Genomic DNA, 14,937 nt, shown 5'->3' on the forward strand with positions numbered 1-14,937 from the left:
GTCACGGGGTTTATAGAAGGGTGAGGCGGACTAATTAGAGCTCGCTCGCGCAAGTGATGGCGCGTAGATGATTTAATAATCGGAACGCATCATCGATCGCCAGCTTATACACGTCGAAGTAGCGAACCAGTTAATTCGATATTTGTGTTTGACGAACCGCGTTTTCTCTCTTCCCGCCTCACTCTCTCTCTCTTTCTTTCGCGCGCGCGCGCGCCTGAGTGAATTTTCCCAGAACTCATTATAAATAAAGCTCGCTAATTTAATCTAATCTCTCTTTCTCTCTCTCTTTTTTTCTCTTCTTCTCTCTCTTTCTTTTCTCCGCTACTCTAGACTCCCGACCATCTCTTTCCTCGATTTCACTTTATCATTTGTGAAGCTTTAATTATTCTCATAATGTCTCAACGAGGGAGGAAAGGGTGGGAGTTTCTTCGCGGATTCCTCCCGCGGCGCGATCGATTTCGTCGAGCGACAAGCACGACGAGGGGAATCCCTGCCGAAGTTTCGACTCGCGCTAAATAATTCGAGATGCCCGGATCTACGGGAGTTAACTTCGCCGGGGCAGCTGCACTTTATGCCGGTAACGAGTGGCGGTGGGATTCGCTTACTCCGAAGTTAATAATGGTATTGCCCGGAACGATACCGGGCGGTGGAGAAGTTAATTTCTCGAGCTTTTGTAATAAAATTTTCGCGACGACGACGACGACGACGACGACGACGAGATCGCTCCGGCTTGTGCCCGGGGTCGCTTTTTCCTCCCACCCTTTTCCGCTCATCTCTAATTTCTCGGCTTTTCGCGGAAAACTCGATCGGACATTTTGACCGGCGAAATTTACGGGACGGTCGTTTCCGCGCGATCTTCGCTTTTGTTAATTTTTTTTCTCTCCTTTCTTCGTCGGCGTTTTGTTCGTTTGTGCGCGCGCACTTTCGCTACGTTATCTTTCTCTCTCTCTCTCGCTCTCTTCTTCGTCTCTAGGAAATAAAGGTACAATACAATTTTCTTGAGTCCATTCCTCTTGCCGGTCTTTTTTCACTCTCGCCGTCTTATCTGACCGCCGCGTTGCGTTATGCAGCGGAAAAGAATCGACGTTATCATTAAACGCTTTTGTTAAAATAATCGCTAAATAATAGAGAAATGCGCGATTATCTCAACGCGAATCCGATAAAATTCCATTTCCCTTGGAGATTGATGAATCCGGCAAATTTTTAATTAGATGTTATTTTCGATAATACTCGTTTCTTGACACGAACAAAAATTTCTTAGAAATTATACAATTTCATTTTATCCCATTTATATTGTTGCTGACCGAATTTAACGGTAACGTTTATGCGCGGGATTCACGCGTAAATTGTGAAACGCAAACCCGTTTGCGTTAATGTTCCGTATGTATTTGCATAATTGTTGCGCATAAATAATTAACGATAACAGCGGGTATTCGACACGGGTACCAATTGTGTAAACCGTCTCTCGTTCAAACATCTTCCTCGATGATGGATGTTTGGAACTGACTTGGAAACGAAATTGTTCATCCCGATTCCCGACGGCGCGAGTCGGTACTTGATTAATGAAGATAATTTAAGCGAATTCAACGAAGCGATAGGAATATTCTATCGCGAATGACTGCGGAATTAATAACAGACCGTGTCGTGCGCGCGCGCGCGTCTTACTCGAAGAAGAGTTCTCTCGAAGATCATTCAGTCGCGTTAATCTACGTCGTCGAGAGATCGATGTGTCAATAAAATGATGAAACACGCGCCCGGTGTTGTGACACGTCACGCGACAATAACGGAAATAACAAACACAAATAATTTATCAAATGTAATTAGGAGTCAGAGACAGCCAAAGTTAGTTAATTATTTATCGAGTCGTAATTATACGCGGGAGTTAATTCGCGGATTAATTCTCGTCGCGCAATTACGCGAGATTCACAAACGGCGAGGTGTGAAAAACGCGAATCTTCCTCTCTTCCTCATTAATTGATTAAACCGAACTAAAGCGGCAGCCTTCTCGCTGCCGTTGATGATGATAACTCGCCTTCCAATGCTGAGAACTCGTTTCCGCTCTCGGGAGATATTTTCCTCGGGCGAGCGTATAAGAAGGAGAGCGCGTCTCTTTTTGCTGATTGCACCAATCGACCGACTCCGCTCTTTCTAATTAATATAAAACGATCATCCACTTGCAATTAATGTTGCAGCCGCCGGCTGGCTCTTACCGTAAAAGCTGTTTCGTCGCGATTCCGCACGATCGCCCTATTCGCCGTCGGATAACGCGATAAAACAATTAGCTAATTGTTGGAAATTTTTCAAACGATTGCGAATTTTGAACTGTTTAGATGCGCGTGCGAGAGATAATTATTTGAACAAACACTCAAATAAGTGTAAATTTCACTTCAGTTACGGTCTCTCGCTGCTAATTACCATCAAGCATGATCGATTTCGATATTATTACATCGACGCGCTAATTGAGATAATTAAGATCTGTTAAATCAAGCGTGCAAAAACATTTCTTTCTGTTGATTCATCATTTACACATATTAGTTTGATAGATATTATGTTGCATTAATTATCGCTATATATTATTGCATAATGCATTTCGGATTTGTGCGTAACACAATAATGACAGCTACTGATTTTGAAATAAAATATCGATTAAATAAGTGGGAAATAAAACAAGTGCCAAAATTTCCAGCAACAATTGTTTTACAATACTAGCGCAACACAGGCGCGCGTTACGCGCACGACTATTATTGTTTTTATTTTAACGTGTTGTGTCAACGTCACACAATCTGTCATCGCGATGACAGCTGGTATATACATCTTGCAAAACATATAATACACACATGAGAGAAATAACGAACATCAAACTCAAAAAATTATGAGAGAAATGAGTGAAAACTCAACACGTGACTAAAGTCACGTGACTTTCTTTTAGTCGCGTGTCTTTAAAACTGTGAATGATGAAAGTATAATCACGTGTTGTTTTTTCTCTCGTCCCTGTCACTTGACTTTACTTTAGTCACGTTTTTAAAGACACGTGACTAAAGTACAGTCGCGTGACTTTAGTCACGTGTTGTTTTTTCTCTCTTCTCTTCCCCTAATTTTCGAGTTTCATTTTTATATCTTAGTTTTGACATTTCTCATATGTGTTAACATATGGTTTGTAAGACGGTCATGCTTTGTTTTGTTTTTTTGTGTGTTGGCGAGTACTGTGACATTTCAATCCGATTTTTAATCGTACGGTTAAAAGGAAGTGTTCTATTTATGTATTTAGTTTTTATTTTTATTCTTTATTTATTTATTACATCTCTCGGAGTTTTATTAGTTGACTTTCTATGTTACATTTCTGACTTTTGATTTCTATATTTTGACGTTTTTATTTTACATATTCACATTTCGACTCTATTCTTTTGACTCAAAGCTATCGTTCTTATTGACTACTTTTATGAATTTCGCGTATAAAAGGTACTGCGGTGTTTCTTGATTCGTACGACATGAATTGAGAAATATTCAATCAGCGTCGAGATAAACGCGGCAACAATCAAGATTGATAGAATCGATTGTGATTATTTACACATGCTTTTTCTAGTAGGATATATATATATATATATATATATATATATACATAAATATATATTTGTTTAAATCATAACGAAGTTGTATCTATAATAATGAAGTTACATAGGTACCACGACACTGAAATGTTTTTACCAGTATTGTTGCTAACAAGTAAACATTTTAATAATATAACTTTTTTATTCCAGAACGGACGCAAAAAATACGCGCGTATATATTTTATATAAAAAAAATACATGACACTTTTTCCTTCTCTCAAATTTAAAATCTTCCAAGAATTTTTCTGTTGCGCGCAACTTTTGTAAAACGCATATGGTATTGTGTTCGCGGCGATACACGTCAAAATCTCGATTTTCTTGCAGGTGCCGACCAGTCATCCGGCCCGGCTTTTCTCTTTCATGAATCCATTGGCGATCGAGATCTGGCTTTACGTACTGGCGGCGTACGTCCTGGTGTCGGTGACGATGTTCGTCGTGGCGCGGTTCAGTCCCTACGAGTGGAACAATCCGCATCCGTGTCACGCCGGTTCGGAAGTCGTCGAGAATCAATTCTCCTTGTCGAACAGCTTCTGGTTCACCATCGGGACTCTCATGCAGCAGGGCAGCGATCTAAATCCGAAGGTTTGCGCGCACGATCGCTTGTTATTAATTAATATTATTATTATCATTATCATCATTATCATTATTATTATTATTGTTGTTGTTGTTGTTGTTATTATTATTATTATTATTATTATTATTATTATTATTATTATGTAGCTCGAATATGCGTGTGATTCGGTATGAAGACCGAGCGCGGAATAACGGGAATTATAAGAACATTATTAATTACGCGACTTGGGATTTACCGCGCGCGCATAAACATCGTAATTGGCTTCATAAACAAACTAATTACAATGTGTTCCGCTCTTATCTGCGCGTAACAATAGCTCGCGCGGTAACTCGTGTAATAGCGCGCGCTCTTGTTTAGCGTGTATCCACGGGACTACATCGCGAACTACACATTGTAGAGCTGGGGCTACTGTTTGAGCTGTTTTATGTTAATACAGTAAACCGGCGCAACGAACCTCATAATGATTCTCTACTTTATTGCAAATTCTCTCGTGATATGTCTACGTGTTCACACAGAGAGTGAATATTTTTAACAATAATTAGCAGCGCTAAATTATTTACTCTTAATTACGTTGCCACGGTTTAATCAGGTATATATATATATATATATATATATATATATAGATGTCTCTCTCTTTGAAAGACCGTTCATTTATTTATTTCACGCACGTTGATTCTTTCGCAACAAAACACACTTTGCGCAATTTTCTCAGCGCGGATAGAACATTTCCGCGAGAATATTTCCCCCGTCGAAGAAATATATTCAGTTTTTTTACTCTCGCGGACTTTCGAATTTTTTTGTTTGTTTGTTTGTTTTTTTTTTTAAATTAGTTCTCTCAAGAGAATTCAAACGAGATGAAATACGTTAATCCTCCGGATTGTGAGGACGAGAATGTAAGAAGATATTAGATTTTCTCGGCGCGATAAAAAATTAATTACGATGCAATTGCAAATGCGTCGAAGTCATTACGATAGACGTAAAGCGATAATGAGATTTGAGAAAAATATCAAAAAGAACTTTTAATTTTATTACGTACGAGACTCTCGTACGTAATATAAAATCTCGTTTAATTAATTACTCGTGAACATTAGGCGAGAACACAGAAGTTAATTAAAATCCGCTTTTTTGCGACGCGGTGTCGATGAAAATGATTCCCTTCATTCTCGCAGGCAACGAGCACGCGCATCGTAGGCGGCATATGGTGGTTCTTCACTTTGATCATCATCTCGTCGTACACCGCGAATCTCGCGGCTTTTCTCACGGTCGAGAGGATGATCACGCCGATCGAGAACGCCGAGGATCTCGCCAGCCAGACGGACATCGCATACGGAACTCTCGACAGCGGGAGCACCATGACTTTCTTTCGGGTGAATATAAAATTTTATTTTCTCTCTAACGAAAACGAAGAGTGGAAAACAAAACCACCGAGAGTGTTTCAACAGTGTTGTCTTTTGTTTAATTTACACGGATGGTTGTGCCCAAACCATTTCGACCATGTGGTCTTCTCTTCAATGCTTTGACGTTAATTGAAAGCGTGATGTACGTGATCTTATAATAAGCAGCCGAGGTCGAAGTTGTTGTGCGTGTCAAGTGTGTGTTGTCAAGTTCGCAATTAAGTCACAAGCACATAATTAATGGCAAACTCATCGACCTCGGCTTTACACGGTTAAATTACAACTAATTGTAGTTGTAATTGCGCTCGGACTCCCGTTGATCTTTTTTTTTTTTTTTTATTCCTTTTTGTTTGATAACTTCGGAGCCATCACCAATTTTGATTCAATAAAATTTTGTCATCTCTCCGGGATGAAAAAACAAGAAACAATAACGGCAATATTTGTATTATTTTATGCCAATTGTTTTATGTAAATTTATGCGCATTGATTCTGACGAAAATAAAAAAGCTCTCTTCGGTCTTTTCCTTCGTATATTAAAAAATACTTTGAAAAATATGTTTCCTTTGGATAAAAAAAAATCAATCTGTTTTGAAAAATATGTTTTTTTTAACGATACGAGAAGCAGTCTTGTTTTACTTTACATGCAATCCGACGTCATTTTGATATTTCCAATTAATTTTGCGATATAAAATTTACAGGCTGTTTACTATTATCGATTTGCACGGTTGCATCGCGCGGTCGATGCAAAAATAAATTATTTTACCTTTTTTTTTTTTCCATCACGCCGCGATTTTTGCGAGAGAGAGTTTTGTCAACAATTAGTTATAAATTAATTTCAATCGCTCTTCGTAAAATGCAAATGTGCGTGTGGTTCTTATCGTTCAAACTGTTCAAATCTCAAAAAGGATTCGATGATCGAGACGTACAAAAAGATGTGGCGGTTCATGGAAAACAAGAAACCGTCTGTGTTCGTTCCAACCTACGAGGAGGGCATTCAGCGAGTTCTTCAGGGCGACTACGCCTTTCTGATGGAATCCACCATGTTGGATTACATCGTTCAGAGAGACTGCAATCTCACACAAATCGGAGGTCTTTTGGACACAAAGGGATACGGGATCGCCACGCCTATGGGTAAATGAAATAACTTTTAAATAAAAAGTTTTAATTAAAATACACTTTTGTTATCTAAACATTTTGGTTTGTTTTTTTTTAATTCTCCAATTTTTGAATTTTATTTGCAAACAAAGATTTACATACATGTACGTATTTTCGATATCTCGTTCTATTCAAAAATCGTAAAAGTTTAATTACAATTTGTATATATATATTTCTCGGTATTATTTCATTTATTACGTGAATATAACGCAGAAAAATAGAACGCTTTTGGTTCTCAATTAATTAAAGGAACGTGACTTGTTTTTTTTTTGTTTCGCGTTCATGTCGTTTTTTCATGAATCGTGAAAAATTCCGCAGGCTCGCCGTGGCGGGACAAGATATCCCTCGCAATTCTCGAGTTGCAAGAGAAGGGCGAAATTCAGATGTTGTATGACAAATGGTGGAAGAGTCCCCGTGATACTTGTATGAGAACGGAGAAGGGAAAGGAAAGCAAAGCGAGCTCTCTGGGCGTCGACAACATAGGTGAGTGCTTTTTGCAGAATAGCGCACACACAGGATCTGAATTATATGCTTCGCGAACTTTTCGTCGTAAAGTCTCGCAACTCCAAGGTCTTCCTCGTTATCGTTGCGGACATTTTTTTTTATTGCCTTATCATTTATATTTTATCTCTCTTGTCAAATTATCTTCTAAATACATAAATTTCGTCAAAAATTCTAAAGTTTATCCGCGTTAAAATTTATTTCATCTTGTTTTTACATTTCTCGTGTGATGAACAATGTCGCGCGTAAAAAAAAAAATGTAATGTTCAATATAAAAATTGTGAAAGTCTCTAAAGAAACTGTTGTGTTTTATATTTTAGAAAATTTGTGATATCCGTATTTACGCATAAATATTTAATTATTTATACACACACACACACGCAACATCGAGAGAAATTTATTTCTATTAAATCTTTTTTTCACCAAATATCTCACGTTATCTCGAACACATCTACGTGCTTCCTTGTTGTTCTTTTTTTTGTTTTGTTTTTCTAGGCGGAGTCTTTGTAGTGTTACTCTGCGGCTTGGCATTCGCCGTGCTCATAGCCATTTTCGAGTTCTGCTACAACTCGAAGAAGAACGCGCCGACGGAACGGGTGAGTGCGTCGACTTCAAAAATCTGAACGCTCAAAAAAAAAAACGCTTTCGGTTTTTTCAAGTCGATAAATCGTCGTTAGCACGTTCACGTTGCACGACTTTAATTTTACCAAACGTCGCGTCAACTGAATTTCGACTAAAAAAAAAAAAAACATCACCGTCACCGTGAAATTTGCGAAAATCTTTTTTGTGTTTGCAAATTTGTTTCTCAAATTATCCGTCTTGTAATTGTCGATTGTTGAAAATATTCGCAACAACAGCCGCACCTGCGTCGCAAAGGAGAACAAATATTGTTTCATATTTTCACCTCGAAATGCGCTTATTTTTAAGCAAGACGATTGATTTGATGTACACACTCTTACATAGAAGTAAGATGCGAGCATGGAAAACACTTGCATGACATTTTCCTAAACTTTGTTTCATCGCCACGCCGTGGATTTCCGCCGTATCAGCATGAGCTCATCGTTCATTGAAGCATGCTGCTCGAACTGCAAGCGTCCCAAACCCAGTTGCCAAGAAAGGTCCGTTCCAATATTCAGACAATTTTGTGAATTCGCTCATCTCAGCACAACCTCGCGTTTTCTTTTAGCTATTTTTTTTTCTTTTTTTTTTTGCGTATAAATAGATGTTGCCAAAGTCTATAGCTTGACTGACTGTTCGCGCTCTCGAGTGCGATTCTTATGCGCGTAAATATTCATTTCTCGCGTTACTGCAGAGGCCTCCGACGCCCATCTCCGGCTCTCTGCAAGGAATCTCTCAGGCCGTGCAACAACAGCAGCAGCAACAACAACAACAGCAGCAGCAGCAACAACAACAACAACAACAACAACAGTGTCAGCAGCAACATCAGCATCAACAGCAAGAGTCACTTTGCTCGGAAATGGCACGCGAGCTCTGTCGCGCTTTACGCTGCCACTCGTCGTCGCGGCGACGACGAACCTGCGACAAGTGCTCCACGCACGTGATCGGCTATTCGCCGGACAATCCCACTGCCACCCCCATAAACGGGATAAGATCCCAGGTTCGGACAGTTCGTTCCTCTTTTATCCCTTAATTTCTTTCTCTTCTTTAAACAATAAATCATTAAAATTGATTCTGTCACGAGCGATAGGAAAAGAAATGCCGCGGGATTTGTCGGTTTCGTCGATACAAGATTTATCTCGCAAAAGTCTCGGACTGGAAAAGTCTTTCCGGAGTTACTCGAGAGTAAATCCACCAGAAAACTATTTATTCGAAAAACGAGCTTTAGATCGCATTGACGTAATTTTATTTAAAAAAAAAAACTAAAAACTTCTACTCGCTATATGTGTGTGTGTATTATGTTTCAAGATGTGATACACTCAATTATATATTTTATATTAATCGAGCTTCTTTTCGCATTTCCATGTTCCATGAAACTTGTAATTGCATCTAAATGCTCTTTAATTAACGTGTATCCGTTGAGCGGATTTATTTCCCCGTCAGAGAGAACGCGCGCGAGCGCGAAATTTAATATCTCTCTTCATTCTTTCCATCGAATAATTTAATATCGCAAGATTATAGAGAGATTTGACTAGCGCGGGCGATTAAAGGATTAACGGGGAAATTTCATTGAATTTTGTGTTAACAACGTTTCGTTAATCGGCGTTGCCGCCTAGTAGCAGATTTAATTCGATTAGTTTAGACGTTTAGGCCATCGAAACCGAATACCGTCGGGCTTCGAAATTGCGTATCCGGCTGAAAATATCGTTAACATATCTGTTACGTAATTTTCAGGAATCAAATTTACATTAAATCTCACGTAATATAATATACGAGATAATTTTCCAAACATTGATAGTCTTGTTAGAAAATTCGATCTAATTTTTATCGCAAACAAATGTGATTGTAATATCGCACAATATTTCCCCCCCCCCCCCTCATATCTGCTAGGTAATTTTTCAGGAATTAAATTTATATCCGATTTCACACAGTATGGAGATGATAATTTTTCAAATTAATGCTCTTTGAATATAAATTATATCGCGAACAAATGTGATTACATTATATCGCGGCGTTTTTTTAAGAAATTAGATATGTTATTTTTTTTTTTTAATTCTCGAAATGCAGTAATTATTATATTACTTATTAATTATATTAATTATATTAATTATATTAATTATTATATTATCTTTGCGTGATATGTTTGCAGAGGAGCAGCCTGGCCGTACCCGTAGTCGACCTGCCTCCGCACATCCATATACATCATCACGCGTCGTCGCACGATTACGACGGCAATTAGAGAAAAAATCGCGCCCTCTCAAGAACACATACACACATACACACACACACACACACGCAGCGAACACGTCAATCCACGTTATCCAGAAACAAGTACAAAAATTATCACGCGTTTGCGTGAGAAGAGGAAGCGCAATCACAATTCGATTCCTCGTTGATGTTGTCGCAAGTTATCGACGTTCTCACTTAATAGACACGTCTGCACAATGTATTAATCGAACGTTCGTTTCCTCGGCGTTTGCGAGAGGAAAAGAAAATTAAAATTAAAAAAGAGCTTAAACAAAAAAAAAACGCATCTGCGATCCAACGGGCGCCCCGCTTTTTCGCACATTCGATAACAAGATCCGTCGGGAAATCGATACCGCGTGAGATTGTGTTAATGGTTTTAAACTCTCTCTCTCGAGGCCCCCTACGCGAGTTTTATACTATCAATCAATCCGCAAGACGGGATAATAATCCGTTCCGAGGCTAAAGTATACGCGCTTACGATCAAGTATATTCGATAGAGGCGGGCACAGTTGAGATGGCGTGTGACTTCGAAGTCTTAAATTAAAAAGTTACAACGCGATTATAACACGACCCTATCCAAGGGGAAAGTTTCACGCGATGTGATAAAAGATCGACGTTACATAAACGTTAGTACTTTTAAATGGTACTTAGTGCTCTATTTTCCCCAGCGAGAAGTTGTCTGTGCGTTAAACGAGAATTAAAAAAAAAAAAAAACAATAACCAAACCTGAATGTATCTTATGTAAACAAACTGTGTGTAAAAATAATAATAATAATAATAATTTACTTCCAAAATTATATTTTCGTTGAAAACGAAATAAGAAGATGCGCTTTGTAAGAATATTACGCGATGTACAAAACACATGAAAGAGGAGTAATCTGTTCGAAAGTGAGAGCATGACGAGAATTCTCGAGGATTTTTATCGTTGCGGATCTCTTTTTTTACGCGCGCGCGCAAATCGCTTTCAATCTCGTTACGATCACTGCAAAATAGCGGTCCGTGGTATTAGAAACGGTCGGTTATCCGATCGAGACGTAATATCGGTTCGATTAAGAGAGAGAGAGAGAGAAGAAGAGAGAGAGAGAGTAGTATGAACCCGAAAGTTAGACGAATGAACAATCCTTCCGTTTCTACGAATCTACGATGGCAGATCTATTCGCGTCCGACGCACGCGTTCACGCTACTCTCACGCACGAGATCAAATTCGTTGCATACACACGTGTTCGGTCCATGCACAGAACAGAAATGTTTGAAACACATCCTTGTAAAACACACGCGCGTTCTCTTTCTACGAGAGAGGCTGCCTATAAAGTGTAAGGTATATTTATAATTAATACACACATACTTGCGTGAAAATCTGTAAATATCGCCGCGTTACAAAAAAACAAAACAAAACAAAACAAATTCGTAACGGAAACGTATTTTATGCAAATTGAGGCGAGTGAGTAATCCGTTAGCGCTAATCTCAAGTACAACTTAGACACTCGATGTTTATGTAATGTGTGCTGTAACATGTTGATAGTCGGCGAAATAAATATAAGACGAGAGAGAAAACAAAACACACATTTTTGTCTTCCCCATTAATCTCGCACCGCATGAAGAAGCGATGAAGAAATGAACGCCACATCGGTCTCCGAGGACTTTCCGTAGACTTTCCGTTTAGGCGGCGTCGGTCCTCCCAGACGCTGTGTATTTATTTTCACATTGTACGCTCGCCCGAAAATCGGGGAAAATCGACACTTACGAGACGAAGGCGCCGCTGTGACTCAGAATTCAATTTGCACTCGAAACACGCTTTTAACGCTAAAAAAAAACAAAAAAAAAAAAAACAAAAAGGGAGGATAAAAGGGTGCGAGAAATGAAGAGAACGCCTTCCGCTCGTTTGCCTTTTTTATATAACATCATTTATTAAGGGATAAAATAAATGACAAATAACATATCACTTATATGAAACTATAATATTTCTTAGTGTTCATTATTCGTTATGATATAAAAGAAATCACATTACATACGACCCCGGCCCCCGCCGTTTCGGCGACCGCGCGGGAACGCCGCGCGGCGCGCAATCGCTCGTAAATAATTCGTCGCGTTTTTCAAACACACGACACGACACGTGTGACCGACATCAAATCCAATTTACGAGAATTATACATGCGCGATAATCGGCGAAATTCCTAAGTGGATACCCCTCCCGGGGTAGGGAGGGTCGCGAGAGAGCTCGCGTCGGCCCATGATAAGATTAGGCTACGACCGCCGACGCTTAATCGAATCAACGTGACCGAGATGTTACGGCGAGCTTCGCGAACAGGAATTTCCCACACTCTTTCCGAGTTTCTCTTTCTTTCTTTCTTTCTCTCGTGAAATTTATTCTTCTCTGTCCGTCGGTGATATCGACGCGGATTGACCATCAACCGAAAGGGTGATCTCGCTTCTCGATAATATAATCGCGCGTCGATATTTTTTTTTTCAAGACTAAAATCTCGAGCGTAAAAACGAGAAGAACAAATATTCAATTTTTCTTTCTCCCCCGGTGTTCGAAAGGGGTGAAGAGTTTATCTCTCCCGCAAAAAAAAAAAAAAACCATCGACGCGCAATTAAATGAAAGAAGAAACAATCTTTCCGGTGATAGTAATCCGTTCGATCGCGTCAGGGGGGTGGGGGCGGTTGGGGGTCTAGTCATTTCCATATCACACTTCCTGGTGGCATGTACTATTTTTTTTATATGCTTTTTTTTTTGTGACTTTCGGAGGTGGACACTCGGCTGTGCACTTGACCGGTGCACTTTCTCTCTCACTCACGCATTCTTTCTCCTTGTCCCTTCCCCTTTCTCTCTCTTTCTCTCTTTCTCTCTCGTTCGAGAGTTCGAGCCTGTTCGAGACGAGTTCAGAGCGCGCACGCTCTTCAAAACTTACATAAGGTTCTTTTCTTTTTTTTTTTTTTTTTTTTTTTTTCAAATGCTTTCCTTGGCTTCTTCTTTCCTCTTTGTTCGCGCTCTTCCCCACCCCACTTAAGATTCTCTTCATTAACAAACCACGTCTCGTCTCGACTCGACTCGAAATCTCGATACGCGCTCTCCTTCGCGCAGATCCAAGTGAGAAACAGAGGACGCAAAAACCGCGAGCGCGATCAGACAACGCGAGAAATAGAGATCTCCGTGTTTTTTTCCATAGACGCGAATATACATCGCTTGTAAGAAACAATTCTTTCATCGGATGTGTGTTACAAGATATCGCGAGGAAGGACGTCGCCTTTCAAGGATCTTGTCGTGAAAATCGGAGACGCGATTTACTCGGTGTGTCCGATCGCATTTTCGGGTTTTGTGCCTGTTAAAACGTTCGCCTAAATTCGGCGCGCGACTTATAATCGTTATTACGTAAACACATCTCGAATCGTTTCCATAATTTTTTCTTTCTCTCTCTCTCTTTCTCTCTGTCTCTCCTGTTCTCTTTCTCATATCATGCCTTTCTCTCTTTCTCTCTCTCTCTCTCTCTTTCTTATAAAATAAATCGCGAATTTGTGATTCGTTGCGCAAATGTGATTTTGCCGCAGCAATAATCGCGCCCAAAATTCGATGAGAATTTTTTCGTCTCCGCGATAAGAAAACCTAACAACGACGAACGATACAGAACATAACACTTTGTAATCAACGATACATATCAACCTTCTCATTAGTATTACAACGACGATTCCTCTTTCTCTCTTTCTCACGCGCGAAGTTTGTCTTTTTTTTTTTTTTTTTTTCTGTCTTCTTGTTTCGGTCTTTCTCCGTCGCGATATTACACTATGAGATCAATCGTGAACATATAACTTCCGCCCGCAACAATCGCCGTCTTTTTTCTCACTCTCTCTCTCTCTCTCTCTCTCTCTTTTTATCTCTTATTATCTCATCAAATGACGCGAATAACGAAAATCAATGGAAAAGATGGAAAAGTGAGGTAAAAAAAAAAAGCAACTATAATTCGGAATAATAAAACAGATAATAGTGATAAATAAATAAAAAGTGGTTAGTGAAGAAAAAGATTGAAGATATAAAAAAAAAAAAAAAAAAAAAAAAAAAAAAAAAAAAAAAAAAAAAAAAGAAAAAGAGCAAGAGAAGTTAAGAAAAGAAAGAGAATTGTTTTGTGAACTCGAAATCTCGCACTTCTCTCTCTCTCTCTCTCTTTCTCTTTCTCTTTCGTGCTGTAAGAGCACATTATAAATAAATAAAATTCTATATAAAATATAAACTTTGTTCTTATTTCAAATAATCAAATGTATCATAAGAACATGCTCGTATATATATCACGTTTATAAAAGATTTGAAAAAAAAAAAGATGAGATAGATTTCGATGCTCTAATGTATAAAATAATCCGCGTACGGTGATTGTGTATTTTATATGGGCGCGCGCGCACACACATATCGAAATCTACATCGACATTTATTTTGCGCGGAATAAAAACAAAACAAAAATAAAAATAAAAATAAATCAACGTATTAATAACATATATAAAAAATCATCAAGAATGTGAAATCGTGAGTAGTAAAAAAAATAAACAAATGGAAAAACAACGCGTGAAAGAAACGCGTTCTTGTGTTGATGCGGCAAATGTACGTTCGAACGACGCGATTCGCGCGTAAAATATAATATCTCTCGTCGTGTGTGAGTAAAATGTATCGAACATTCACGATTAATACAGAATTTCGAGAGTGTTACGGTTATTATTATGATTATTCCACTATACTGTAAATCGCTTAAATTTTTATACATATCGACACACACACACACACACACACATATATATATATATGTATATATATATATGTATACTGACAAAAGTCGAATAATCGCAATGGTAAGTT

General features: G+C 38.8%; 1 protein-coding gene across 4 annotated transcripts in view; it reads left to right on the forward strand.

Annotated features, from left to right (window-relative positions):
* Positions 1-14,937, forward strand: part of LOC109859052 (glutamate receptor ionotropic, kainate 2-like) — a 133,274-nt gene that overhangs the window by 117,375 nt on the left and 962 nt on the right. For 3 of the 4 annotated variants that reach the window (XM_020436910.1, XM_020436927.1, XM_020436919.1), the window contains 7 exons: positions 3,933-4,190; positions 5,352-5,549; positions 6,482-6,707; positions 7,050-7,214; positions 7,728-7,828; positions 8,545-8,850; positions 10,000-14,937. The exon at positions 10,000-14,937 is cut by the window's right edge and continues 962 nt beyond it. In XM_020436910.1, the coding sequence (XP_020292499.1) occupies positions 3,933-4,190; positions 5,352-5,549; positions 6,482-6,707; positions 7,050-7,214; positions 7,728-7,828; positions 8,545-8,850; positions 10,000-10,089 (1,344 nt within the window). In that variant the 3' untranslated portion in view covers positions 10,090-14,937. Of the gene's footprint in view, positions 1-3,932; positions 4,191-5,351; positions 5,550-6,481; positions 6,708-7,049; positions 7,215-7,727; positions 7,829-8,281; positions 8,351-8,544; positions 8,851-9,999 lie in introns of those variants that run through there. The other variant, XM_020436936.1, reaches the window with a different exon arrangement.

Source organism: Pseudomyrmex gracilis, unplaced genomic scaffold (genome assembly GCF_002006095.1).
Source record: "Pseudomyrmex gracilis isolate BER0280 unplaced genomic scaffold, ASM200609v1 scaffold_7, whole genome shotgun sequence".
Lineage (NCBI taxonomy): Eukaryota > Metazoa > Arthropoda > Insecta > Hymenoptera > Formicidae > Pseudomyrmex > Pseudomyrmex gracilis.